This window comes from Aotus nancymaae, unplaced genomic scaffold (genome assembly GCF_030222135.1).
Source record: "Aotus nancymaae isolate 86718 unplaced genomic scaffold, 86718_ANA_hifiasm-v0.15.2.pri h1tg000043l, whole genome shotgun sequence".
Taxonomy (NCBI): Eukaryota; Metazoa; Chordata; class Mammalia; order Primates; family Aotidae; genus Aotus; species Aotus nancymaae.
The window spans coordinates 1,541-27,421 of NW_026988457.1; the positions used below are offsets into that span (position 1 = coordinate 1,541).

Consider the following 25,881-nt stretch of genomic DNA (forward strand, 5'->3'; position numbering starts at 1 on the left):
TCTAGCCAAAGTATAAAATTCCAGAAAGGAAGTTGATTAGCCTTGGGTGGGTCAAGGATCCTCCTTGGCTAGAAGGCAAGGCCACCTGACTGAAGTCCCCACAAACTGCATTACACTAGGGAGAAGTAATATCCCAAATCACAGTGCTACTGCTGTGAAATGGGAATTGATACTGGATGGCCGAAGAAACACATGAGCACTGCAGTAAGGGTCTTTACAAATAATAAATGTGGATCCGGTGCTGTGGCTCACACCTGTAATCCCAGCACTTCAGGAGGCTGAGGTGGGAAGATCACTTGAGGCCAGGAGTTTGAGACCAGCCTAGTCAACAAGGCAAGACCCTGTCTCTACCAACAATAAAAATTAATAATAATAATAATGCAACAAAAAGTTAAAAATACAACTACCTTATGATCCAGCAATCTCACGTCTGAAGATTTACCCAAAATAATTGAAAGCAGGTCTTTTTTTTTTTTTTTTTTTTGAGACAGAGTCTCACCCTGTCTCCAAGGCTGGAGTGCAGTGGCGTGATCTCGGCTCACGGCAACCTCTGCCTCCCGGGTTCAAGCAATTCTTGTGCCTCGGCCTCCCAAAGCTGAGTGTACATATATTTAGCAAGAAGATGGGGGAAATATACTTCAAACTTTTTTATTCTTTCAGAGACAGGATCTCACTCTGTCCCCCAGGCTGGAGTGCCCAACACCATACCCAGCTAATTTTTTGTATTTTTAGTAGAGATGGGGTTTGACCATGTTGGACAGGCTGGTCTTGAACTCCTGATCTCAGGTGATCCACTCGCCTCGGCCTCCCAAAGTGCTGGGATATAGACGTGAACCACCGCACCTAGCCTAAAGCAGGATCTTGAAGAGATATTTGCACACCGTGTTCATAGAGGCATATTCACAATAACCCAGAGGTGGAAGCAGCCCAAATGCTCATGGAAGGATGAATAGATAAATAAAATGTGATAAATACATACAAAGGAATCTTATTCAGCCTCAAAAAGGAAGGAAATTCTGACACGTGTAACATAGATGAACCTTGACGACCTTACGCTAAGTGCAATAAACCAGACACGAAAGACAAGTATTATATGATTCCATTTATAGGAGGTCCCTAAAGCAGTCAAACTCCGAAACAGAGAGTAGAATGGTGGTGGCCAGGGACCAGGGTAAGGGGGACTGAGGAGTTAGTATTTAAAGGGTGCTGAGTTTCACCTTTGCAAGACGAAAAGAGCTCTGGAGATCTGTTTCACAACAGTGTGAATATACTTAACATGATTCCATTCATACTTAAAAATGGTTAGGGCCGTACATTTTATGTGTTTTTTTACCACAATAAAGAATAAAGACTGCCATGGTGGCTTTTAACTTTTTTAAAAAGGAAAAAAATAAAAATAAAATAAATAAAAGAATAAAGACAGGTGTGAGAAAAAGAGACAAAAGAGAATTACAGAAAGCTAAAACATAAAAGTAAAGAAATACAGAAAACCACGTAATAGTAGAACCCAACAGTCATCTCAAGGTAAGTGTTAACAGCACATTGGAGAGGGTAAGTTATTAACTCAAGTTTAAACTTCCTCAGAAAACATCAAGCGCATTTTATGTTTTACTTGAGTAGGTAAAAAAGTGATTGACTATGTATACTCATTGTATCTTGACTGTATACACAAATCAGAGTTAAGTGTACAGCTTGGCATAAATCATATCTGCTTTCAAACTTCTTAAAATCCTGTTGAGAAGACAGGACATTTACTTAAGAAGATAACAGCATAAGGTAGGCAGGCTCTATGTTAAGATACAGACCAGGAGCCCTTACAGGATTTCAGTGCAGGAAGCCATCACTCATGCGTGGGGAAACTGAAGGAAAAGAAAGAGCTGAAATCTGGTCGGGAAGCAAGGACGTAAATAGGAAGCGTAGACGTTGATATCCCAAGAAGAGGGAGGGTGACAAAAAGGAAGACCGGTGGGGGGAACGTTCAAGACATACACACTAGAGAGACAAGCTAGGCAGCCAGGGCTGAGCAATGCTGAGGCCCAGGCTGTGAGCGCATGGGGAGTGCTAGGAAGAGAACCTGGCTTTTGCAGCTAGACCCCAGGAAGCCCTGCAGGCAGCAAAATAGCCAATCAGTACTTCAGGAAGATGAATCTGGCAGTGGCTTAGAGAAAACACTGGAGGCGGAGAGACAGGAGGAAGAGTTCGGTGAGGACGGAGTCACGGGATCCTTGGCTGTTGCTTTGCCAGGCGGAAACCTTTATGGCCCACGGTGCCTTCTGCCTGAGTATTGCTTGCAGCCTCCGGGCTTATTCCGCCCACTCAGCCCAGAAGTCTGGCTCAGCAGCTTGCCCTAGGAGCCCAGATCCCACACCCGCCAAGGGTGAGCCAGACACAGAGCCAGGAAGGGTGCCTGGGCAAGTGACCAAGGGTCTGACCACTGTGCACAGCCAGGCATTCTGGCTGCTGCAGAGGGGTGGGCAGCTCCAGGCACTGGCACAGGTGCCGGTTCAGGGAGAGGCTACAGCTGGGCTAGATGCACCATATTCGGCTACCACTGCAGACACCCGCGTCTGAATGAGGCGAACACGGTGGTGCCTGGCAGCTTGGAGATGCCAGGAACTACAGAGCCCCAACGAGGATGTCACAGCCCTGGCTTGGGGAGCTCCTAGGTCTGGGCTTTCCTCCTTGTCACCAAGTTGTTAAAGTTCTTTCAGTCCCACCGATCAGTGGGTCCCAAGTTCTTGTCCAGTGTCCAGGAAGAATGAGGTACCTGGACATGTGGAGGGTGAACAAGGCAGAGAAGAAATTCACTGAGCAACAGAACGGCTGTCAGGAGACCTAAAGTGGGTAGCTCCTTTCCACAGGCAAGTTGTGCCCAGGTCTCTGTAAATCTGGCTGAGTAGGGGGGTGGGCAGCAGAGAGGTGAATAGGCTTCAGAAGGGAGGAGGTGCATGCTGATTAGTGCATAGGCCAGGAGAAAAAGCACCGGAAGTCCTCACTTCCTGCCGGGGACCACACCTGGAACTGAGCCTGGCCCCCATGCTTTGAGCAGTCCCTGGCTTGAAGGTGGGGCTTCACTGGGGATCTGACCCCTTCTGCCCTGGAGCCTATCTGCCTCCTGCTACCATCAATTACGTCCTCCATAGATGCCCAGGCTGTTCCTCCTGAGGAGCACCTGCAGGCCCGCCCCCAGTCACCCTCCGCCCTGGCTTGGCCTCCTTCCTGTGCTGGTCGGTACCTAAAATCCAGAGGGGCCAAAGGCAGCAGGGGGCTGGCATGTCAGCACCGCCCTGAGTGTGCACACACGCAGCAGGGTGGCGACAGCACCCGTGCTCAGCCTCAACTTTGCTCCAAAATCTGAGTGCCACCGGGAGTGGGAAGAGGCCAGACAGCAAGGGCAGACTCTTCTGAGCAGTGGGGGCAGGGAGGGCTTCCCCAGCTGAGAGCGCAGGGATGCCTGGGTCCGCAGCTGGCAGCTGCTCCCAGGAGGGCGGGTTTCCCGCCTGCCCTCTCAAAAGGGGGCGGGGCTCGCGCCTGCCGTCTCAAAAGGGGGCGGGGCTCCCGCCTGCCGTCTCAAAAGGGGGCGGGGCTCCCGCCTGCCGTCTCAAAAGGGGGCGGGGCTCCCGCCAGCTCCGTGGCCCTCACAGCCCCTGCAGCTCCCACACTACAGCTGGCATCTTCACAATGACCACTGCAGATGGCCGCTGCTGCCATCAAAAGGACTGGTAATCTAACTGAGTTCATGGTTACCTGGTACTGGGCAAAGGATTAAAACTATAAAGGAAAGCACAAATGATGCTATTAGGTCACACTGAGATGCCAGGCATTGATCTACATGATGTATGTGTTTATGTTCTATATTTCTATGCTACCTACGTTATATATTTAAATCATCTAATTCTTCTAGCAACTCTATAAAAGAGATGCTATTAGTGGTCTCATTTTCCAGAAAAGGAAACTGAGACTAGAGAAGTTGAGTGACTTGCCCCTGGTGACACAGCTAAGACCAGGTGGAAAGAGAATTCCGACCTGGGCTGACTGGTGCCAGATCCCTTGTCCTCACCACTACACACAACAGAGGTCGAGAAGAATAAAGAGGCAGAATTTGGTGGCATCTTCGTGTAAGTGCGGGGGTGAGGGACGAGCCAAGTTCATAAGCCTGCGGGATGGAGGGTGCTAAGCCTCAAAGAACAAAGGGAGCCGGGCACCGTGGCTCACACCTGTAATCCAGCACTTCAGGAGGCTGAGGCAAGAGGATTGCTTGAGGCCAAGAGTTTGTGACCAGCCTGCACAACATAGCAAGACACTGTCTCTACAAAAAATTTTAAAAATTAGCTGGGCGTGGTGGCATGTGCTTGTAATCCCAGCTACTCAGAAGTGATTGAAGATCGCTTAAGGCCAGGAGTTTGAGGCTGCAGTGAGCTGTGATCTCACCACTGTACTCCAGCTTGGGTGACAATAAATAAGTAAATAAATAAATGGGTACTATGGGGACAAGAGTAACTTTATTGAAAATACTAATCCTTCATGTTACTTCTGACTGCCCCTGAGTCTGGGAACGATGCCAAAGCGTCTAGGTGATGTATTATTGTTTATGCTAGAATACCTATTCTTTATAAACTTGCTGTTTGTAATGAACCCTTGTTGTTGCAGACATCTTAGGCTGTGACACCATAGCTGCCTACACATTCCTTATATCTTGGGGTAAAAGCACACGTGCTCTGGAAGCAATGTGTAGGTGGCTATGGGTGCACAATTTCAGGGGGTTCATGAACTCCAGTTAAGACCTGCCCTAATTATACCATGTAAATAATTCAATAACGGCCAGTTCTATAGTAGAAATTTTATTCCCATCCATAAAATATATCACTAAATAGCTGAAAAAGTTACATATTATTTTAAAACATAGATTTTTAAAAATGATATTAGCTTCTCTTTAGCAAAAATGCTTTTGTTTTATGTATTTACAAGAATATACTATATTTCAGGTACCCAGTTCACTCAAGCCAGCCAGAGAAGGCCTTGGATGCAAGTCGATGCTCCAGTAAAGTTCATTATCAGCTCCTCCTGCCTTGTGACAGGATGATTTGATTTTACAAAAGTCCCTTTGAAAACAAGAGTAAATGCAGACAGCTTCTAGAGAAAAGTCCAGCAAAGCAGCAGTTGATAACAGATTTCCTTTTAGTAATGAAATTAATCTTGTTTTGGTAATCTACAGCCTGTTAGGGATAGGTGGAAGGATGAAGTCCTTAAGACTAAATCGTTCCTCTATGAATCTTCCACCTGAGCCTGTGGAGAGAGTGGCCCCGAATTCATATCTCTACTGAAAGGTCGCCTGTTTTGGTAGGTGTGAGGACGTTCTGAAACACGGCCATCCATGTTCTGATACATCTGAATGTGAGAAAGAGAGAGAACACTGATAACCATCTGGTGTAACGTACATGTTCTGCACCCATATTGCAAACTATTTAAACAATAAAGCGTTTTATATAGACAATTACTTTTTGTTTGTTTGTTTGATTTTTTTGAGACAGGGTCTCACTCTGTTGCCCAGACTGGAGTGCACTGGCACAGTCATAGCTCACCATGGTCTTGATTTTCTTGGTTTCGGCAATCCTCCCACCTTAACCTCCTAAGAAGCTGGGTCCACAGTCATGCCACACCACATCCCACTAATTTTATGTTTTGTAAAGACGAGGTCTCACTATGTTGCCCAGGCTGGTCTCAAACTCCTGGGCTCAAGTGATCCCGCACCACCCCGGCCTCCCAAAGTGCTGCGATTACAGATGTGAGCCACTGCACCTGGCCTAGACCATCGCTTTTAAAATGTTTTAATTGGTATATAATACATGTACATATTTTCAGGAAACATGTGTAGACAATTGCTTTTATTATGCATAGGTCTCAAAGGATATTCCATATAACTAACAAAGCAATTTTGGTCCTTTTATTAACGGAGAAATCAAGTCATAGTCAAATATTTTATTTCATTATTCAGTCTACTCCTAGATATAAAATGTCACCCTAGAAATCCTAAAACCATGCAGAAAAATCATAAAAGAGAAAGGCCACAAAAAGAAATTTGTTCATTATGCAGTTAATACAAGGGACTGATTCTTGAGTTTCCCCCTGGGAGTTTCACAACTTTTAAATGTTTTTCTGAAATGAAAAGAAATTTATTTTCCTTTTCCAAACGTGAAGTTAACATGCAGTCATATAGATAATTTAAGAAATACAGAAAGAGGGCCAGGCGCGGTGCCTCAAGCCTGTAATCTCAGCACTTTGGGAGGCCGAGGTGGGTGGATCACCTGAGGTTGGGAATTTGAGACCAGCCTGACCAATGTGGAGAAACCCTGTCTCTAAAAAATAAATAAATACAGAAAGAGATATAGGAAAAAGGCTATAGGTCGGGTGCGGCTCACGTCTGTAATCCCAGCACTTTGGGAGGCTGAGGCAGACGGATCACGAGGTCAGGAGATCAAGATTATCCTGGCCAACATGATAAAACCCCATCTCTACTAAAAATACAAAAATTAGCCAGGCATGGCGGTGCACGCCTGCAGTCCCAGCTACTCAGGAGGCTGAGGTAGGAGAATTGCTTGAACCCAGGAGGCAGGGCTGCAGTGAGCCAGATCACGCCACTGCACTCTAGCCTGGGAGACAAAGTGAGACTCCATCTCAAAAAAAAAAAATGAAAAGAGAAAAAAGGCTACAAATCATGACAAGTAGCCACTGTTATAGACAGCCTGCTATGCACACACAAATTTGTGTCTGTGGACTCAGGCTGTATATTCTATTTTAGATCCTTACTTTAGAATTATCAATATATTGTTATTATACTGCTCATAAGTTGCCTGTGTTACATATTTACCTTATTCACTAAGTATGGCCACATATTTTTTTTTCATGGCAGCCTAGAGTTCCATAGTACTGATGCAACATCATTAACCTTTTGACCAACTGGTTACACAAAACAAACTGAAAAGTGCACACTCGATCTAGTCTGACTTTGGGGTAAGCAGGAGAAGTGGAATTGCTGGATTGAGAAGGGTGCACACTTGAACTGTGATACACAAGGCCAGGCCGCCCTGCAGAAACGTTGTATTGATTTCTACTACTACCAATGGTGCCTGGGAACTCTGTATTTTCCAGAGCCTTCTGAACAGTGGGTACATCAGCCTCTCACATCTCTTTCGCTGAGCAAGAAGTTCTATCTCCTTAACTATTTCACTATCTGCAAAGTTGGGCCTTTTTCCCAGACTTAATATCTATTTCATTTTCATTTTCAATAGCCTGCCTATTTCCTTTGCCTTTTATAGACATAGAAGGCTATACAGGCTGGGCATGGTGGCTCACGTCCATAATCCTTGCACTTTGGGAGGCCAGGGCAGGAGGATTGCTTGAAGCCAAGAGTTCAAGACCAACCTGGCCAACATAGCGAGACCCTGTCTCTAAAAGAAAAAAATTTTCTAAAGGCGATAGATGTTTTTATTAGTATTTGTTCATAAGAACTTTATGATTTAGGAATCATGCATTCTCTTTAAATTTCATAGACTTGCTCCCTTCCCTCAGCCCTTGCTACTATCTACTTCTTTTTGTCTTTTGTTTTTTTGACAGTTTTAGTGTGAACTGTCCAGACTGCCTCCTACACTTCACTTTTCTTTGTAGAAAATTGTGTGTGTGTGTGTGTGTGTACGTGTGTGTGTGTGTGTATGTATCCTTTCACCCAAAAATATATCCATTGTGAACTGGGGGTTGCACAATGACAGCTTTGCTTGTACCCTGAAGGATGAACAGTAGCTCTTTATGCATGCCTTTTGTGAAGTAGAGCAGTTAGTTAGCATTTGTTGAAACGATTGAATCCATACGTACATCTCTACCACTGAATTGCTAACCATCTCGAGAAGCTTGTGTAGCACAAATACCAACAACACTTCCAGTCCTCCACCTGAATTAATTAACATCTGCTTTTCATCCATACTCACTGTCTAGAAGTTTCCAGAACCATCTTTGACACCTCAATCTCTCTCTACTCCCATAACTAGTTACTGGGTATAGTTGTAATATATCACTCTTTTCCATTTCTTTTTTGTTTTGGGTTTTGATTTTTTTTTTTTTTTTTTTTGAGATAGAGTCTCATTCTGTCGACCAGGCTGAGTGCAGTGGCACGATCTTGGCTCACAGCAACCTCTGCCTCCTGGGTTCAAGCAATTCTCTGCCTCAGCCTCTGGAGTAGCTGGGATTACAGGTGTGAGCCACTGCACCGAACCTTTCCATTCCTTTATTTCCCTTGTTGTTGTTGTTGTTGTTGTTGTTGTTGTTGAGACAGAGTCTCACTCTGTCGCCCAGGATGGAGTGCTGTGGCATGATCTCAGCTCTCTGAAACCTTTGCCTCCCAGGTTCAAGCAATTCTTGTGCCTCAGCCTTCCAAGAAGCTGGGACTACAGGTGTGCACCACCACACCAGCTAATTGTTGTATTTTTTAAATGGAGACAGGGTTCTGTTTTCCTTAGTTGTATTCTCCTTTTCATCTGAATGTTATTTATTTGGGCTTTTTCTTTTTCGAGACAGAGAGTCTTGCTCTGTCACTCAGGCTGGAGTACAGTAGTGCAATCACAGCTCACTGCAGCCTCAACCTCCTAGGCAGAAGTGATTCTCTTGCCTCTCAGCCTCTGAGTAGCTGAGACTACTGGTGTGCACCACCACACCTGGTTAATTTTTTTTTTTTTTTTTTTTTTTTTTTTTGAGATAGAGTCTCCCTCTGTCTCCCAGGCTGGAGTGCAGTGGCACGATCTCAGCTCAGTGCCACCTCTGCCTCCCGGGTTCGAGTGATTCTCCTGCCTCAGCCTCCCAAGTAGCTGGAATTACAGACACCCACTACCATGCACAGCTACTTTTTGTATTTTCAGTAGAGACGGGGTTTCACTGTGTTGACCAGGCAGGTCTGGAACTCCTGACCTCAGGTGATCTGCCCACCTCAGCCTCCCAAAGTGCTGGGATTACAGGCGTGAGACACCACATCTGGCCCCACCTGGTTAATTTTTAAATTTTTGGTAGAGATGGGGTCCCATTATATTGCCCAGTCTGGTCTCAAATCTCTGAGCCCGAGGGATCCTCCCACCTTGGCCTCCTAAAGTGCTGGGATCACAGGCGTAAGCCACCGTGCCCGGGTTCTTTTTTCTTAATTGTTCACTTCAAAGATAGTAGCTTTAGTAGTATATTTGTATACTTTGTTGATAAGTAGTATTAATATAAAGCATAGACTACACTCAGACTGCTGTATTCAAATCCTAAGTCTGACATTTACCATGTTACCTTAGGCAAATGACTTAACCTCTTTGTGCCTGAATTTACTAGTCTGATGAAAGGTGTAATAATGGAACCTACTGCTGGGTGTGGTAGCTCACGCCTGTAATCCCAGCACTTTGGGTGGCCAAGGTGGGTGGGTCATCTGTGGTCAGGAGTTCAAGACCAGCTTGACCGACATGGTGAAACCCTGTCTTTACTAAAAATGCAAAATTAGGCAGGCATTGTGGCGCACGCCTGTAATCTCAGCTACTCGAGAGGATGAGGCAGGAGAATTGCTTGAACCTGGGAGTCAGAGGTTGCAGTGAGCCAAGATCGAGCCATTGCACTCCAGCCTGGACAACAAGAGTGAAACTCCGTCTCAAAAAAAAAAAAAAAAAAAAAAGAGCCTACTTCAGGGGATTCATGTGAGGATTAAGAGTTATTATATTATGGCTAATACATTAGTAAACTGTATTATTTAATACTCAAAAAATGTTAGCAATTACGTTATTAGTTCAAAGAAACAACTTTTGGTTTTCCTGATCATCGCTATTGCTTTGCTGTTGCTACTTCCTGTTTCATTAAATCTGGCTATCTCTCTATTAACTCCTTCTTCCTGCTTTGTTCATTCTCCTCCTCCTCTCTCTCTCCTCCTTCTTCTTTACTGTTACTTATTTTTTGTTTTTTCCCTAGCTTCTTGAATTGAAAGACTAATTATGCTAGGTGTGGTGTCTCACAAAAGTAATCCCAGCACTTTGGGAGGTGAGGCAGGAGGACTGCTTGAGGCCAGCAGTTTGAGACTAGCTTGCACAACATAGCAAGATCCCCACCTCTGCAAAAGAGAACTTTTAAAAAGCTACTCAGGAGGCTGAGGTGGGAAGATCACCTGACTCCAGGAGTTTGAGGCTGCAGTGAGCTATAATCATGTCACTGCATTAAAGCCAGGGTGACAGAGCAAGAACCTGTCTCAGAAAAAAAGAGGGGGAAAGAAAGATTAGTTATTGATCTTCATTTTTCTTTGTTTTCTAATCAATGAATTTAGAATTATGGATTTGGGTAACTCTCACAGGTTTTAATAGGCAATAGCCATTTGTATTTCTTGTCCCTCTTTCCTTCTTAAGCAAAGAATTCCTTAAGAAGCATGATTTTTAACTTTTTTTTTTTTTTTTGAGATGGAGTCTCAAGCCCTTGTCATCCAGCTGGAGTGCAATGGTGCAGTCTCGGCTCACTGCAACCTCCACCTCCTGGGTTCAAGCAATTCTCATGCCTCAGTCTTCCAAGTACCTGGGATTACAGGTGCCCATCACCACACGTGGCTAATTTTTGTATTTTTAGTAGAGACGGGGTTTCACCAGGTTGGCCAGGCTGGTCTGGAACTCCTGACCTTAGGTGATCCTCCCACCTCTGCCTCCCAAAGTGCTAGGATTACAGGTGTGAGTCACCGTACCCAGTCGATTTTTAATTTTTGGTATATAAATTTGGGGGCTTCTTTCGGTTGGGTGATTTTTTATTACATTGTACTGAGGTTAGTGAATGTGGCATTCACTAACAATATATGATAACAATTTTATTTATTCTGAGATTCTCTTTCCTAAGTAGGCTCACTGATTCTTGCCATTTTGTGTTTTCTTTTTGTATTTTCTTTTTATTTTTCTTTTTATTTTTTTAAAGACAGGGTTTCGCCATGCTGGCCAGGCTGGTCTTGAACTCCTGAGCTCAATCGATGCTTGTGCCTCAGCCTCCCAAAGTGCTGGAATTATAAGTGTCAGCCACCACACCTGGTCTCACTTCTCTTTTTAAAATAAACCACCACATTTCCTCTAATTTATGGGGGCGAGTAGGAGAGGGGAGATGATGTTAGTTCAGATGCCTTTTCTGAAACAGGACACACGCATGTCCCTCCCTTTTGTCAGCCCCTGCCTGGTGCACTCCCCCAGCGTGCCCATCCCTGCTGCTACCGTCCCCTCTCAACTGATGTCCTGACATCACATCTTCTGCCTCGCTTTTCGAAACTTCCTTTTATGCTCTTTTCCTTCCTTGTTCCAGCATTGTTTGCGGAGCGCCTTCTACCCGCTAAGTATCATGCTAGTAACAGGTTCTATAACGACAAACCAAACAGATGTGGTCTCCAGCTTGCTTTCATACTGACTTCACTCATTTCTTTAATATCACAGGCCAAGCACTACCCCCATGGGGTGTAAAGATGAACAGGAAACAATCTTTGCCCTGATTAATAAGTCTAGTGACGACAGAGAGAGACGCATAAAATAAAGTCGTCAGACACTAGGATTGAGTCTCACATGGAGTTATATCTGGAAGTTATGGGAATTCAGAAGAAGGAGCCTGAAATCTGACTAGGGAAATTGAGGGAGGCTTTGCAGAGCACAGAATATTTGATCTGGTTCTTAAAGATTGAAGCATGTTTCTCCATCCTAAAAATCTTCATCAGTTCACCATTGTCTAACTGCCTAGGTATGTAATCATGTAATCAGTGATTTCCCTGCTCTAACCCTGTTGTACTGAGGTTAGACATAAAAGCCTTAACCGATGTTTTCTCCATGTATTTCCCACTCCTTCTCTCTGGTTCTCTGAGAGTCCTTTTCTTTCCCTAGTTCTTGATGCAGAAACAAAGATTCTGGCCAGGCACAGAAGCTCACATCTGTAATCCCAGCACATTGAGGCCGAGGTGGGTGGATCACTTGAGCTCAGGAGTTTAAGGCCAGCCTGGCAAACATGGTGAAACCCCATCTCTACTGAAAATACATTAGCTGGGTGTGGTGGTGGGTGTCTGTAATCCCAGCTACTTGGGAGGCCGAGGCACGAGAATTGCTTGAACCCGGGAGGCGGAGGTTGCAGTGGGCCAAGATCACACCACTGCATTCCAGCCTGGGTGACGGAGCGAGACTCTGTCTCAAAAAAAAAAAAAAAAAATTAAAAAGAAAAGAAAAGAAAAGAAACAAAGATTCTACAAAGGTATTCACAGATGTACCAGGGAAGGTCACCCTGGGGAAGGTGACAAGGCCAGTTTTTCAACCAAGGGACTAGAGAGGATTGTGAAGAGTGGGCAGGACTGCCTGTGTGGCTGTGTGGGTTGTGCTTTGCACCAACCAAAGTGCCCAGCAGAGTGGGCAAGGTGGCTGAGACTCACTTCAAGCTCTCTTCCTTCAGACTGGTTCAGATTGGGGCAGGCTGCAGGAGCCGTGAGTAAGGCTCCTCTTTGGATTCCTCCCATCCAGAGGGGAGCCTTCCTTCTCTCTTTCTTTTCCTCCCTTCCTCCCTCCCTCCCTCCCTTCCTTCTTCCTTTTTCTTTCTCTTTCTTTTCTTTCCTTTTTTCCTTTTCTTTTCTTTCCTTCTTTTTCTTTCTTTCATTTTCTTTTCTTTCTTCTTTCTTTCCTTCTTTCTCTTTTTCTTTCTTTCTCTTTTCCTCTATCTCTCTCTCTTTCTTTGTCTCTTTTTCTTTCTTTCTTTCTTTCTTTTTGAGAAAGAGTTTTACTGTGTCACCCAGGCTGGAGTGTAGTGGTGCCATCTCAGCTCACTGCAACCTCCACCTCCCAGGTTCAAGCAATTCTCCTGCCTTAGCCTCCAAAGTAGCTGGGACTACAGGAATGCACCACCATGCCTGGCTAATTTTTTGTTTTCAGTAGAGATGGGGTTTCGCCATGTTGGCCAGGCTGGTCTGGAACTCCTGACCTCAAGTGATCAGCTCACCTCAGCCTCCCAAAGTGCTGGGATTACATGTGTGAGCCACCATACCTGGCCATGGGGATCTGTTTCTAATCTGCTTAAAGGAGTTACCATTTTCTCTGGGTGCTTCTGACACTGGTCACCTAGGGTCAGGAAAGAGTGGAAGGGATTGGGAGAAAAAAATTGGTGAACTGTCTGTTCCAAAGCATGGATTCCCTCAACTAATTAACCATGCATGGATATGTTGCCATTCAACAGTTCCTGATACCTGACAGGTCCCCTGAACAGAAGGAAGGGGATCCGGATATCCTGTGGGTATGGGGACATGAAAAGAGAAGCTCAAACCAAGACCCACGTGGTCCTGAACCCTCCATCCTGGCAACACGGCCTTCACACTTGTGTTCTCCTCTCTATTCCGGCATTCTCCCTGTATATTAGGTACAGCCATTTACTTGCCACTCTACATTCTCAACTTTGGACTTTTAATTTATATGATTCATTCATCCTGAAATATGCTGCTCACCCTCTACTCTCCAGCAGTCAGGATGCTACTTAGTCCTCACATCCAGCTTGAATAAGATCCCTACAAGTCCACGCCCAACTATGCGAGTAACATCAACCAATCCTCTCTCAGCTGGGCACGGTGGCTCATGCCTGTAATCCCAGCCCTTTGGGAGGCTGAGGCAGGTGAACCACTTGAGCTCAGGAGTTTGAGAACAGCCTGGGCAACATAGTGAGAGCCCGTCTCTATCAAAAATACAAAAACATAGCTGGGCCTGGTGGTGTGCGCCTGTGGTCCCAGCCACTTGGGAGGCTGAGGTGGGAGGATTGCTTGAGCCCACAGTACCGAGGCTGCAGTGAGCTGAGATCATGCCACTGCACTCCAGCCTGGATGACAGAGCAAGACCCTGTCTCAAAAAAAATGGGGATAGATAGATACACATATACATATATACTCTTTCTTTGCCAGCTCACTTTCTGTTTCATTCTATAAGTCTTCTTTCAGTTTACCTTATAGTGTCGTTAACTGTTTATAGGTATCTGTGCAATAGGCTTTGAGTCAGTTGGGGACTTTCCATTTCCTCCAACGTTTTGACCTAATTCTCTGACAGTAACCAACTTTCTATGTAATTTTCAAAGAAATCACAGCAGGAGGAAAGGACACACTATCTACCCAGGTCTATGTAGACAATACAGAACTGAAAATGGACTCTTAACAATTTAGGAAGGAGGACAGATAACCCATTTAAAACTCAGTTTATATTTAACTAGCATTTTATTGAGTAAATACTAAGTGCCCAGTATGTGCGAGCTCTTTTCACTTATATCACCTTATTTTTTTGTTATTTTTTTTTTTTTGAGACAGAGTTTCGCTCTTGTTACCCAGGCTGGAGTGCAATGGCACGATCTTGGCTCACCGTAACCTCCACCTCCTGGGTTCAGGCAATTCTCCTGCCTCAGCCTCCCGAGTAGCTGGGACTACAGGCATGCGCCACCATGCTCAGCTAATTTTTGTATTTTTAGTAGAGACGGGGTTTCACCATGTTGACCAGGATGGTCTTGATCTCTTGACCTTGTGATCCACCCGCCTCGGCCTCCCAAAGTGCTGGGATTATAGGCATGAGCCACCGCGCCCAGCCTATATCACCTTATTTACTCCTTACAACTCCATGAGGTGAGATTTGTCAATTACATATTTCAGGTAAAGAAACTGAGACGGAGACTCCCCAGCAGATTAAGTGACTTGTCAAGTAAATGATGCAGACAAGATTCGAACCTCGGTATTGGGAGCTCTCCTTTATTTACTTCATCTGGAAATGCCTCTTTTCACTACACCGGGTGGTGGTGTTGATGGGGAAAGCATTAGCAAAGAAATTCCAAGTTCCCAAAACTCAAAGATAATCTAACATAACAACCCATTTTACAGGTGAAAAAACTGAAGCTCAGAGAAGTAGTGATTTGCCACAATGGACACAACTGGGAGGCAGAGTGGTAGAGCTGGTATTCAACCCTCGGAACTCCAGCTCAATGCTGTTTCCCTGCTACCAAACAGCGTGATTGGGTCACGTGATTTTTCCACACTCATGCTTCCTAAGAAAGGGCTAGTGGCTTCTGGAGGCCAGGGATTATTTTTATTTAGTTGTTGTTTTTTTTTGTTTGTTTTTAGACAGAGTCTCACTCTGTTGCCCAGGCCGGAGTGCAGTGGCAGCACAATCTCAGCTCACTGCAACCTCCGCCTCCTGGGTTCAAGTGATTCTCCTGCCTCAGCCTCCTAAGTAGCTGGGACTACAGGTGTGTGCCACCACACCCGGCTAATTTTTGTATTTTTAATACAGACAGGGTTTCACCATGTTGGCCAGGCTGGTCTCAAACTCCTGACCTTGTGACCCGCCTGCCTCAGCCTCCCATGTGCTGGGATTACAGGCGTGAGCCAACGTGCCTGGCCTATTTTTATTTAGTTGTCTACTTCACTGCACTGAATACTTAGGAGCTTTTAATTTACTAATCATTTAGCTGAAATCAGGAAAATTTTTTTTTTCCTAAAAACTTTTTTTTTGAGACAAAGTGTCACTCTGTCGTCCAGGCTGGAGTGCAGTGGCACAATCTAAGCTCACTGCAACCTCTGGCTCTGGGTTTAAGCGATTCTCCTACCTTAGCCTCCCAAGTAGCTAGGATTATAGGCACCTGCCACTTTGTCCAGGTAATTTTTGAATTTTTAGTAGAGACGGGGTTTCACTGTCTTGGCCAGGCTGGTCTTGAACTCCTGACCTTGTGATCCACCCGCCTCGGCCTCCCAAAGTGCTGGGATTACAGGCATGAGCCATGGTGACCAGTCTAAAAACATTTTTATCAATAAATATGTCAGGGCAGGCACACTGGCTCATGCCACTGTGATCCCAGCACGTTGGGAGGCTGAGGTGGGAGAATGGCTTGAGCCCAGGAGTTCAAGACCAGCCTGGGCAATACAATAATGCCCTATCTCAACAAAAAATTTAAAAATTAGCCTGGTGTGGTGGTGCTTTCCCGTGATTCCACCTACTCGGGAGGCTGTGGCTCGAGGATTGCTTGAGCTTGGGAGGTTGAGACTGCAGTGAGCCATGATCACACCACACACTCTAGGTTGGGCCACAGAGTGAGACCCTGTCTAAATAGATAAATAAAGTCTTACCCCATACAACTTTGAAAAGACAACCAAGAAAAACCACAATGAGAAAGACAACTTGGTACCTTTGGTTCTCAGGAAGTCAGCAACAAGTGTTTTAATTTACCAATTTCCTTTATAAAGCCTTATAAAGTCCTGGCTGCTACATACCGCTTCTTCTGCATCTGCCAGCTGACATCCTAAAAATGAAGTCAAATTAGGGAAGGATGGCCGTTTCCTTGAGTCAAAAGCCCAGCAGGATTGCATTATAAAGTATCTGTAAAAGCAATAGAACAAGGAACAAGATGAAGAAGTCTGAATGAAGCAAAATGGATCGTTTTCCATATAATAAAGCACCATTTATTCCAGCAGAGCTACGTATTTTTGTTTTTGTTTTTTTGTGTGTGGCAAGTCCTCTACCAGATTTTGAATTCGTATCAGAGAGGAGAAATCAGATGATGGGCAGAAATACATTTAAAGAAATGTGATGTACTGGATGGAATCGAATCACCTTCATGGATCCCTCAAGCAAAGGAATTAAAACCTGGAAGCAGGTGCCTCTGAGAACAGGAAAGGTTCAGCTTTATTCAGAAACTCTCAAAACAAAAAGGAAGAGTTTCTTTTTCTTTTTAAAATGGAATCAGACAGCCAGATGTGGTGGCTCACACGTGTAATCCCAGCACTTCAGAAGGCTGAGGCAGGAGGATTGCTTGAAGCCAGGAGTTTGAGACCAACCTGGCCAACACAGCAAGACCCCACCTCTATTTTAGAAAAAGGAATCATGTAAACTTTGCATTAGGAATTTTGACTACTTTTGGTCATGGATTTGGAAGTAGACAGACTAAATTTCTGATTTCAACCAAATTACAGTCTGAATTTGAACTTACATTTCTTCCGTAGCATAAAATGGCTGATCCATCTTAAATCCATTTCGAATCAGTCTGTAGAAGTTAGCATCAACCGGAATGCCAGGGTAAGGGTTCACACCTGAGGAAAACATTAGCCAAGTGTAGCCATTCATCCATTTCTTCATTTGTTTATTGATTCATTCAATTAACAACATATATTGAGAGCTGCCATGTGCCAGACACTGTTGCAGTCACATGGGCTACATCTGGGAAAAAGAAGTCACAGCTCATGTTCTCAAGCAGGTTATAAACCAGTGAGGAAGACAGGCCAAAGGACACCGGGAAATAAACATAAAGTCACAGGCTGCAATACTAGTAAGACCCATCAATGTTGGATGGGGCAGCGGTGGGGAGGAGGGGAGTCACCAAGAGAGCAGAGCATGCAAAGCCCAGAGCCAAGGGAGGCCGGCAGTGCCCCAACATACCAAGTGAGAAGATTTCCCAGAGTAATATTCCGTATGACCAGACATCACTCTTAATGGTATAGATCCCTTCAAATAGGCTTTCAGGGGCCATCCATTTTACAGGCAGACGGGCCTGTGGAAAACCCAGAGGAGATAAGATGGTGAATTTTCCACGTACAGACATGGCTTCTTTTATCTTGTATTAAGATGAAATGTAGGCCGGGCGAGGTGGCTTACGCCTATAATCGCAGCACTTTGGGAGGCCAAGGCAGGTGGATCATGAGGTCAAGAGATCGAGACCATCCTGGTCAACACGGTGAAACCCTGTCTCTACTAAAAATACAAAAATTAGCTGGGCATGGTGGTGCACACCTGTAGTCCCAGCTGCTCAGGAGACTGAGGTAGGAGAATTGCTTGAACCCAGGAGGCGGAGGTTGCGGTGAGCTGAGATCATGCCATTGCACTCCAGCCTGGGTAACAAGAGCAAAACTCCATCTCAAAAAAAAAAAAGATGAAATGCATCATCTTTCTAAGTCCACACTTAATGCCTTATTGAGAAAATCACATGAAAATCACATTCCTCAAGCGGAAGATTTTCACTTTCAAATTAACATTCTAGTAACAGTAGCTGAAAACACAAGGCATATTTCTTTACAACTCCTCTTGAACAAAGGCTTGTGCTCGGAATAGGTAAGTTTAACTTTCCATCTATCCAATGGAAAGATGTACTTTCCATTAAGGAACACCAGTCAGTTGCCTAGAGGCAAGTGGGTACTAGTGAATTAACGAGATCTGTTAAAGCCTTTCTTGGGGCCGGGCGCAGTGGCTCACGCCTGTAATCCGAGCACTTTGGGAGGCCAAGGCAGGTGCATCATGAGGTCAAAAGATTGAGACCATCCTGGCCAACATGGTGAAACCCCGTCTCTACTAAAAAATACAAAAATTAGCTGGGCGTGGTGGCATGCGCCTGTAGTCCCAGCTACTAGGGAGGCTGAGGCAAGAGAATTGCTTGAACCCAGGAGGCGGAGATTGCAGTGAGCCAAGATTGCGCCACTGTACTCCAGCCTGGCGCCTGGCGACAAAGCAAGACTCTGTCTCAAAAAAAAAAAAAGCATTTCTTGGAAGACTTTTAGTGGAAATGGTGTCCACAGGAATGTCGGGAGGGGAGCCCACGTCATCACTTGCAGAAATGATACCAGTCTGGCTTCTGTGGCTTTAATAATTTCCACTAGCATGAAAGGGGGTTTTGACTTAGTATAGTCTCAGATCAGAATCAAGACAGAAGATGGGTAGGTGATCGGGGCAGAGCTTCACATTGATTTTCTTTTTTCTTTCTTTTTTTTTTTTTTTTTTTTTTTAGAGAAAGAGAGAGAGAGAATAGGAAGGAGGAAAAAGGAAGAGAAAGAGAGAGAGAGAATGGGGAGGAGGGAGAAGGAAAAGAAAGAGGGAGAGAGAATGGGAGTATTGCTTTCTTGCCCAGGCTAGAATGCAATTTAGTAATGGGTATTGAAAACCTCTTTTATACTGATAATTATACTTAATGATGTAGTCAGGAAGGAATAAGGGAAGAAGATAACAAACAAACAGCCAACCAATATTTAATTTAAACCTATGAAATGCTATACGATTACTGAGGAGTGATTTACTTCCAATTATATAGTCACCTTTGGAATAGGTGTGAGGTGGTAATGTATGTTTTGTGTATTTGAAGTGGAGAGTACTATAAATATTTATTAAGTTTACTTGTTCCGGGTCTGAGTTCAAGTTCTGAATATCCTTGTTAATTTTCTATCTCGTTGATCTATAGAATCGTTAGCTCTTCTTGTTGCATTGATCCTTTTGCCATTATGTAATGTCATTCCTCGCCTCTTTTGATCTTTGTTGCTTTAAAGTCTACTTTATCAGAGGTGAGAATTGCATCTCCTGCTTTTTGTTTATTAGTTTATTTTTACTCTCTGTTCAATTGGTAAATCTTCCTCCTTCTCTCTGAGTCTTTGTGTATTGTTTCATGTAAGATGGGCCCGGATGCAGCATACCAATGGGTTTTGGCTTTTTATCCAATTAAAATATATGTAAGTTTAATACCAGCATTTGATGCTAGCTGGCTGTTTTGCCCATTAGTTGATGTGAATTTTTTATTGTGTTAAAGTTCTTTGCTTTTTGATATATTTTTGGAAAGGCTGATATTGGTTGTTCCTTTATATGTATAGTGCTTCTTTCAGAAGCTCTTGTAAAGCAGGCCTGGTGGTGGTGAACTCTCTAAGTACTTGTTTGTTCGCAAAAGATTTAATTTTTCCTTCGCACATAAAGCTTAGTTTGGCTGGATAGGAAATTCTGGGTTGAAAGTTCTTTTCTTTAAGGATGTTAAATATTGGTCCCCACTCTTTTCTGGCTTGTAGGGTTTCTGCTGAGAGATCTGCTGTAAGTCTGATAGGTTTCCCTTTATGGGTAACCTGAACTTTCTCTCTAGCTGCCCTTAGTATTTTCTCCTTCATTTCAACCCTAATAAATCTGGCAATTATGTGCCTTGGGGTTGGTCTTCTTGAAGAATATCTTTGTGGTGTTCTCTGTATTACCTGGAGTTGAATATTACCCTGCCTTGCCAGGTTGGGAAAATTTTCCTGAATGATATCCTGAAGAGTATTTTCCAACTTGGATTCATTATCTTCATCACATTCAGGTACACCTATCAAACGTAAATTAGGTCTTTTCACATAGTCCCATATTTCCTGGAGACTTTGCTCATTCCTTTTCATCCTTTTTTCTGCATTCTTGTCTTCTCGTTTCATTTCACTGAGCTGGTCCTCGACTTCTGATATCCTTCCTTCCGCTTGATCAATTCGACTGTTTAAACTTGTGCATGCTTCGCGAAGTTCTCGTGTTGTGTTTTTCAGCTCCATCAATTCACTTATATTCTTCTCTAAATTGTCCATTCTCATTAACATTTCGTCAAACCTTTTTTCAAGGTTCTTAGTTTCTTTGCATTGGGTTAGAATAAGTTCTTTTAATTCACAGAAGTTTCTTATCACCCACGTTTGGAAACCTGCTTCTGTTATTGGAACACCCGTGTAATCTATTAAGCCTTGTTCCGTTACTGATGAGGAATTGCAATCCCCTGTAGAGGGAGAGGCATTCTGATTTTGAGTATTCTCTACCTTTTTACGCTGGTTTCTTCCCTTCATTATATATTTGTCCGTCTGTCGTCTTTATAATTACCGACTTTCTAACTGGGTCTCTGACGTCCAACTTGTTGATTCCCTGCGCCGAAATCTGAGCAATCCACTGAGCCGGCCAAAACAGCGGTGTTAAGATTGATGGTGCTTTTCTGCCCGGGAATATCCGGACTCTGCACCAAGAACTGGCGTGCTAAGGCACCAGCAAAACCGCCACGCCGGCCACAAGAGTCGCCCTGGTGACCCGTGGAGCTCCTCCACTGGGAATCTCGTGGTCCGTGAGCAACTAATATTCGTCTGAAAGTGTGGTGTCCTCTCGTTCTTTGCGCTTTCACTGGGAGGTACGTGCCCGAGCTGCTAATCATCAGCCATCTTGGATCTCCTCTGATTTTCTTTTTCATGAGTTGGGGAGCCCTTCACAGCACATGTTTAATCAGCACATGCTTAATCTGACAAGTAAACCCTCTGTTAAATCCTATGCAAACTGATGAGCTAGTGATTCAAGCAGGCTAGTCTGGTTAATTTGATTAATTAAAGAAATTAATTGTGGTTCCAAATGGAATTCACTTTCCCACATAAGAGACAACCAGCTGGTTGGGTAGAAACTGAATGACCACATATGTGCAGTCTGTGATGACTAGGAGCAGATCATAAATCAGCCAAGATGATTATTTGATTCTAGTGGGAATAGAGTTTAATTTGACTTCTCACATATACTGGATGTTTACCCTGGACTAGGTGCTTTCATGTTGGTTTTATTGGTTTTTTCCCACATCAACGCTATGGGGTAAATGCATAACCCTCACGGGAAACACTATAACATGGTGGTTAGCATAGACTCGGGGCTCAGACTATTCATGTTCAAGTCCACATGCTGTGTAACCATGAGCAAGTTACTTTTCTGTGCCTCAGTTTCCAAGTGGGTACTCTGAGGAATAAACGAATTAATGTGCATAAGGCACTTAGATGCTTAACACAGAGTAAGCACTATATCAGCATTTAATATTATTATTATTATTTCACAACTAGGGAATTCTTTTTTGGGGCAGGGTCTCATTCTGTTGCCCAGGCTGGAGTGCAGTGGCATAATCACAGTTGACTGCAGCCTCGACCTCCTGGGCTCAAGTGACCCATCCACTTCAGCCTCCCAAGTAGCTGAGTAGAAGGTTCACTTGAGCCCAGGTGGGTGCCACCACACTCAGCTAGTTTTTTATTTTTTATAGAGACAGTGAGTGTCTCACCATGTTGCACAGGCTGGTCTTGAACTCCTGGGCTCAAGTGATCCTCCCACTTTGGCCTCTCAAAGTGCCTGGTATTAAAGGCATGAGCCACCAGCACCCAGACAGGTGTTGGTAATTCTTTAAAAACACACTTTTTCAACTACACAATTTTGTCATCTATTGCTCCTAATAGTTATTTTGTAAACACATCTGTCCTTAGTTTTTTATTAACAAGTCAATTCACTCGCTGTTTGTTTGTTTTGAGACAGAGTCTTGCTCTGTTGCCCAAGCTGTAGTGCAATGGTGTGATCTCGGCTCATTGCAACCTCTGCCTCCCAGGTTCAAGCGATTCTCCTGCCTCAGCCTCCTGAGTAGCTGGGATTACAGGCAAGCACCACCACGCCTTAATTTTTGTATTTTTAGATGGGGTTTCACTATGTTGGTCAGGCTGGTCTCGAACTCTGGACCTCATGATCCGCCCGCCTTGGCCTCCCAAAGTGCTGGGATTACAGGTGTGAGCCACCATGCCCGGCCAATTCACTCATGTTTTAGGTCTTCCTGTGTTAACAGTAGAAGGATGACAAATACTCATTAATTCATATTTAAGTATTGAGCTTTAACATTTTGTATGAATTTATATGTTGTATATTTTTTAAAATGCTTTATTGTGACATTAACTTTTCACGTAATTGAAAACATAACTCAATAATCACTTTATATCTAAGTAACTGAACTATGTGCAAGTATTGAGATTCTGGGCTTTTAAAAGTGAGGATTGCACTCAAAGGCCCCTAACCAATCTACTCTGACTAGCTGGCCCAAGGACAGAAGTGATGCTATTTTGCTCAGCTTTTATTATAGATGGAAGATTCACTGAAGCTGCAGAAAAATCTTTTAAGCATAAGTAAGCAGACAGCTGTGAGGGTTTTTTGATGTTACCATAAATCAAAAATGCACTACAGTAAGTGCAGATGTTTACCATGATAAAGACAAAACACAAAATAGCAGCATAAAAATAAGTAGGAAATGGCAGCCTCACATTGCCCCTGACAACATAGTTGGAATCGTTCATGATGTCTCGAGCCAATCCAAAGTCACATATCTTCACCACTTTCCCGTGGGTGACAAGCACATTCCTGGCGGCCAGGTCTCTGTGAATACACTGTCAAGAATGACACCAGAGTGTTATTTACTGTGATGTATATTATCCTGGAGTGGAATCTTTCTTCTAGGCTCAAGTTCAATAAGATGGAAGATCTCTTATCTTTAATGGGCCCTGGACGGTCATGATGATGTGTAGCAAACAAAGGGAACACAGGTGACCCAATTCTGCACCTATGGTGGCTGTAGTTATTTGTGCTCCTTCTGAAGCATCCCCAGAGGCCAAAGAGGAGTGGATCTTTTGCAGATCCCGGGCATAAGTAAGAGGCTCCCCAACAGGGCTCACCCCCCGCCCCCAAGCCTCCAGAGGGAATCTCAGAGGCTGTCCTCCAGTACTCTTGTTGTGGGTGTGAGAAATAGCAACTCTCTTCTGACTGGAAAAGCACTTTAGGAATAAAATGGAGTAATATCAAAGGAAATAGTCAGAATTACAAAAAGCTAAAAATGAGTTTGGAGAGGTTCACTGAAGTGGAATTAGAAGGAGTCCCTGAGCTGAGAGACGTCAGGACGTTAATCCAAGTGGTCTGGCAAGAAAATGAATTTTACAAAGAAAGATTGGAAGGAGAGCAGGGCACTAGTAGCAAAGGTTCAATGAACACTCTTTCATCTTTAAAAAATAAAAGAAAAAATAAATAAAAATAATAAATAAATAACTAAATGAAACACGAACAGCCCAGTGCCACAGCCCCTCTAGAACTCCCTCCTCCACACCCAGTTTATTCAGTGCCATCTACTTGCACTTTGCCCACTTGACCCCAGCTCTGCAACCCGCCTCCTCCTCCTGCCTGTGTGCCCAAGCTGCTCTGGCCAAGGCCCGCACTGACTGGCATAGCACCCAGTCTGGATCTGGTGGGACCTCTCTGTGGTGTCTGGTGCTGTTGGCCAGCCCCTCCTGCTTCTGCTCCTTCCTTCTGGGCACGCTGCACACGGCTCACTCCTGCTTTCTTCCCACTGCTCTGCCTGCTCCCGTCTCCCTCAGGGGCTTTGTGCATGAGCCTGTTCTCATGGCTGAGGCCTGCATCCTTGCATCCCACACCCTCATTCAAGCCGTTTCATCCAAACCTAGGGATGCAACTACCATCACCCACATCCCTATTTCCAACCCAAACGTTTCTCCCGAGCTTCAGACAGGAGTGTCCAGGTGTCTGCTAGACCAAGCCCTACTTGGTTGCCCCAGGCACCTCACATTCAGTATGTCCAACTCATTACCTTTATCCAAAAAGAACTCCTGATTCCATGCTCCCTATCCTATCTCACATTCCCTGCTGGTTTTCCTTTTCCTTCAAAAATCTCCATCAGTCTGAGCATGAAGCATGTGCTCCTTCAGAAAGCCTCTTTCACTCCATCTCCCCTCCCCCAACCAGGTCTGCTGTATAGGTCCCTCCCCTGGGCTCCCAGAACTTACTTCAATCACAGCACTTCGTCTTTTTTTTTTTATAATTTGTTTTATTTTTTGAGACAGACTCACTTTGTCACCCAGGCTGGAGTCTCAGCTCACTGCAACCTCTGCTTCCCAGTTCAAGCAATTCTCGGGCCTCAGCCTACTAAGTAGCTGGGATTATAAGCGTGCACCACAGTGTCCAGCTATTTTTTGTATTCTTAGTAGAGATGGGGTTTCGCCATGGTGGCCAGGCTGGCCTTACCTCTCAACCTCCCAAAGTGCTGGGATTCCAGGCATGAGTACTGGGCCCGACCACAGTGTCATCTTTGACCTTCATGTCTGCTTGGCTCTGTCTCCTCTATCGCTGATAAGATCTTGGAGCCCAGGAGTCATGTCATAACTGATTCTGTATCTCCAGCATCTAGTGCAGTGCTTGGCACACAGTCGGGGCTCAACAAATGTCTGATAAAGTCAAGGGCTACAGAGGAAATTGAGGGGTACCCAGAGGAGTATCGGGGGGGTGAGAGACAAGCAGGGGACAGTGACACGCATGATTCAAAGGGGAGGCCTAATGTGAAGATAAAAGAGTAGAGGGCCTAAGAAACTGGATGTTCTGGCTGGGTGCGGTGGCTCACACCTGTAATCCCAGCACTTTGGGAGACCGAGGCAGGCGGATCACCTGAGGTCAGAAGTTCGAGACCAGCCTGGACAACATGGTGAAACCCTGTCTCTACTAAAAATACAAAGATGAGCTGGGCATGGTGGCAGGTGCCTGTAATCCCAGCTACTGGGGAGGCTGAGGCAGGAAAATTGCTTGAACCCAGGAGGCAGAGGTTACAGTGAGGCATGATCACGCCATTGCACTCCAGCCTGGCGGACAAGAAGGCAACTGAGTCTTAAAAAAAAAAAAGATACTGGATGTTTTTCAAAAATTCATATTATTACAAGCCTGAGGTTGAAGGGAAGCAGTGCCCCTTGACAGCCAGTTGGGAGTACTTTGAGTATTTACTTAGCTATGGGCAGCAAACCAGGCCACACAATCTAAGTAGGTACTCTCCCACATCTATAAAGCTGTTTGTGGGCCAGGTGTGGTGGCTCACGCCTGTAATCCCAGCACTTTGGGAGGCTGAGGTGGGCAAATCACTTGAGGTCAGGAGTTTGGGACCAGTCTGGCCAACATAGTGAAACCTTGTCCCTACAAAAATACAAAAAATTAGCCAGGTGTAGCAGTGCACACCTGTAATCCCAGCTACTTGGGAAGCTAAGGCAGGAGGATCGCTTGAACCTGGGAGGCAGAGGTTGCAGTGAGCTGAGATCATGCCACTGCATTCCAGCCTGGGCGACAGAACAAGACATCACCTCAAAAAAAAAAAAAAAAAAAAAAAAGATGCTTGTGAAAGCAGGATTGCAGATGTAGATGTGTAAGTGAAATAGAGATAAAGACTCAGGTGGGCAAGATGCGTGAGAAAGAAGAATCCAAACAGCAGGTGGGGGAGATGAAGAGAAGAATGTGCCTCTCAGTT

The 25,881-nt window shown here is 44.6% G+C and overlaps 1 protein-coding gene across 5 annotated transcripts in view; it reads right to left on the reverse strand.

The window, feature by feature from the left end:
- Positions 1-4,825: 4,825 nt before the first annotated feature.
- The window catches only part of FLT3 (fms related receptor tyrosine kinase 3), a 137,785-nt gene continuing 116,729 nt past the window's right edge, over positions 4,826-25,881 (reverse strand). For all 5 annotated transcript variants that reach the window (XM_064361709.1, XM_064361711.1, XM_064361712.1 and 2 more), the window contains 5 exons: positions 22,856-22,978; positions 17,445-17,556; positions 16,999-17,098; positions 16,283-16,388; positions 4,826-5,388 (listed from right to left, as the gene is read on the reverse strand). In XM_064361709.1, coding sequence (XP_064217779.1) covers positions 5,266-5,388; positions 16,283-16,388; positions 16,999-17,098; positions 17,445-17,556; positions 22,856-22,978 — 564 coding nt within the window. In that variant the 3' untranslated portion in view covers positions 4,826-5,265. The remainder of the gene's footprint in view (positions 5,389-16,282; positions 16,389-16,998; positions 17,099-17,444; positions 17,557-22,855; positions 22,979-25,881) is intronic.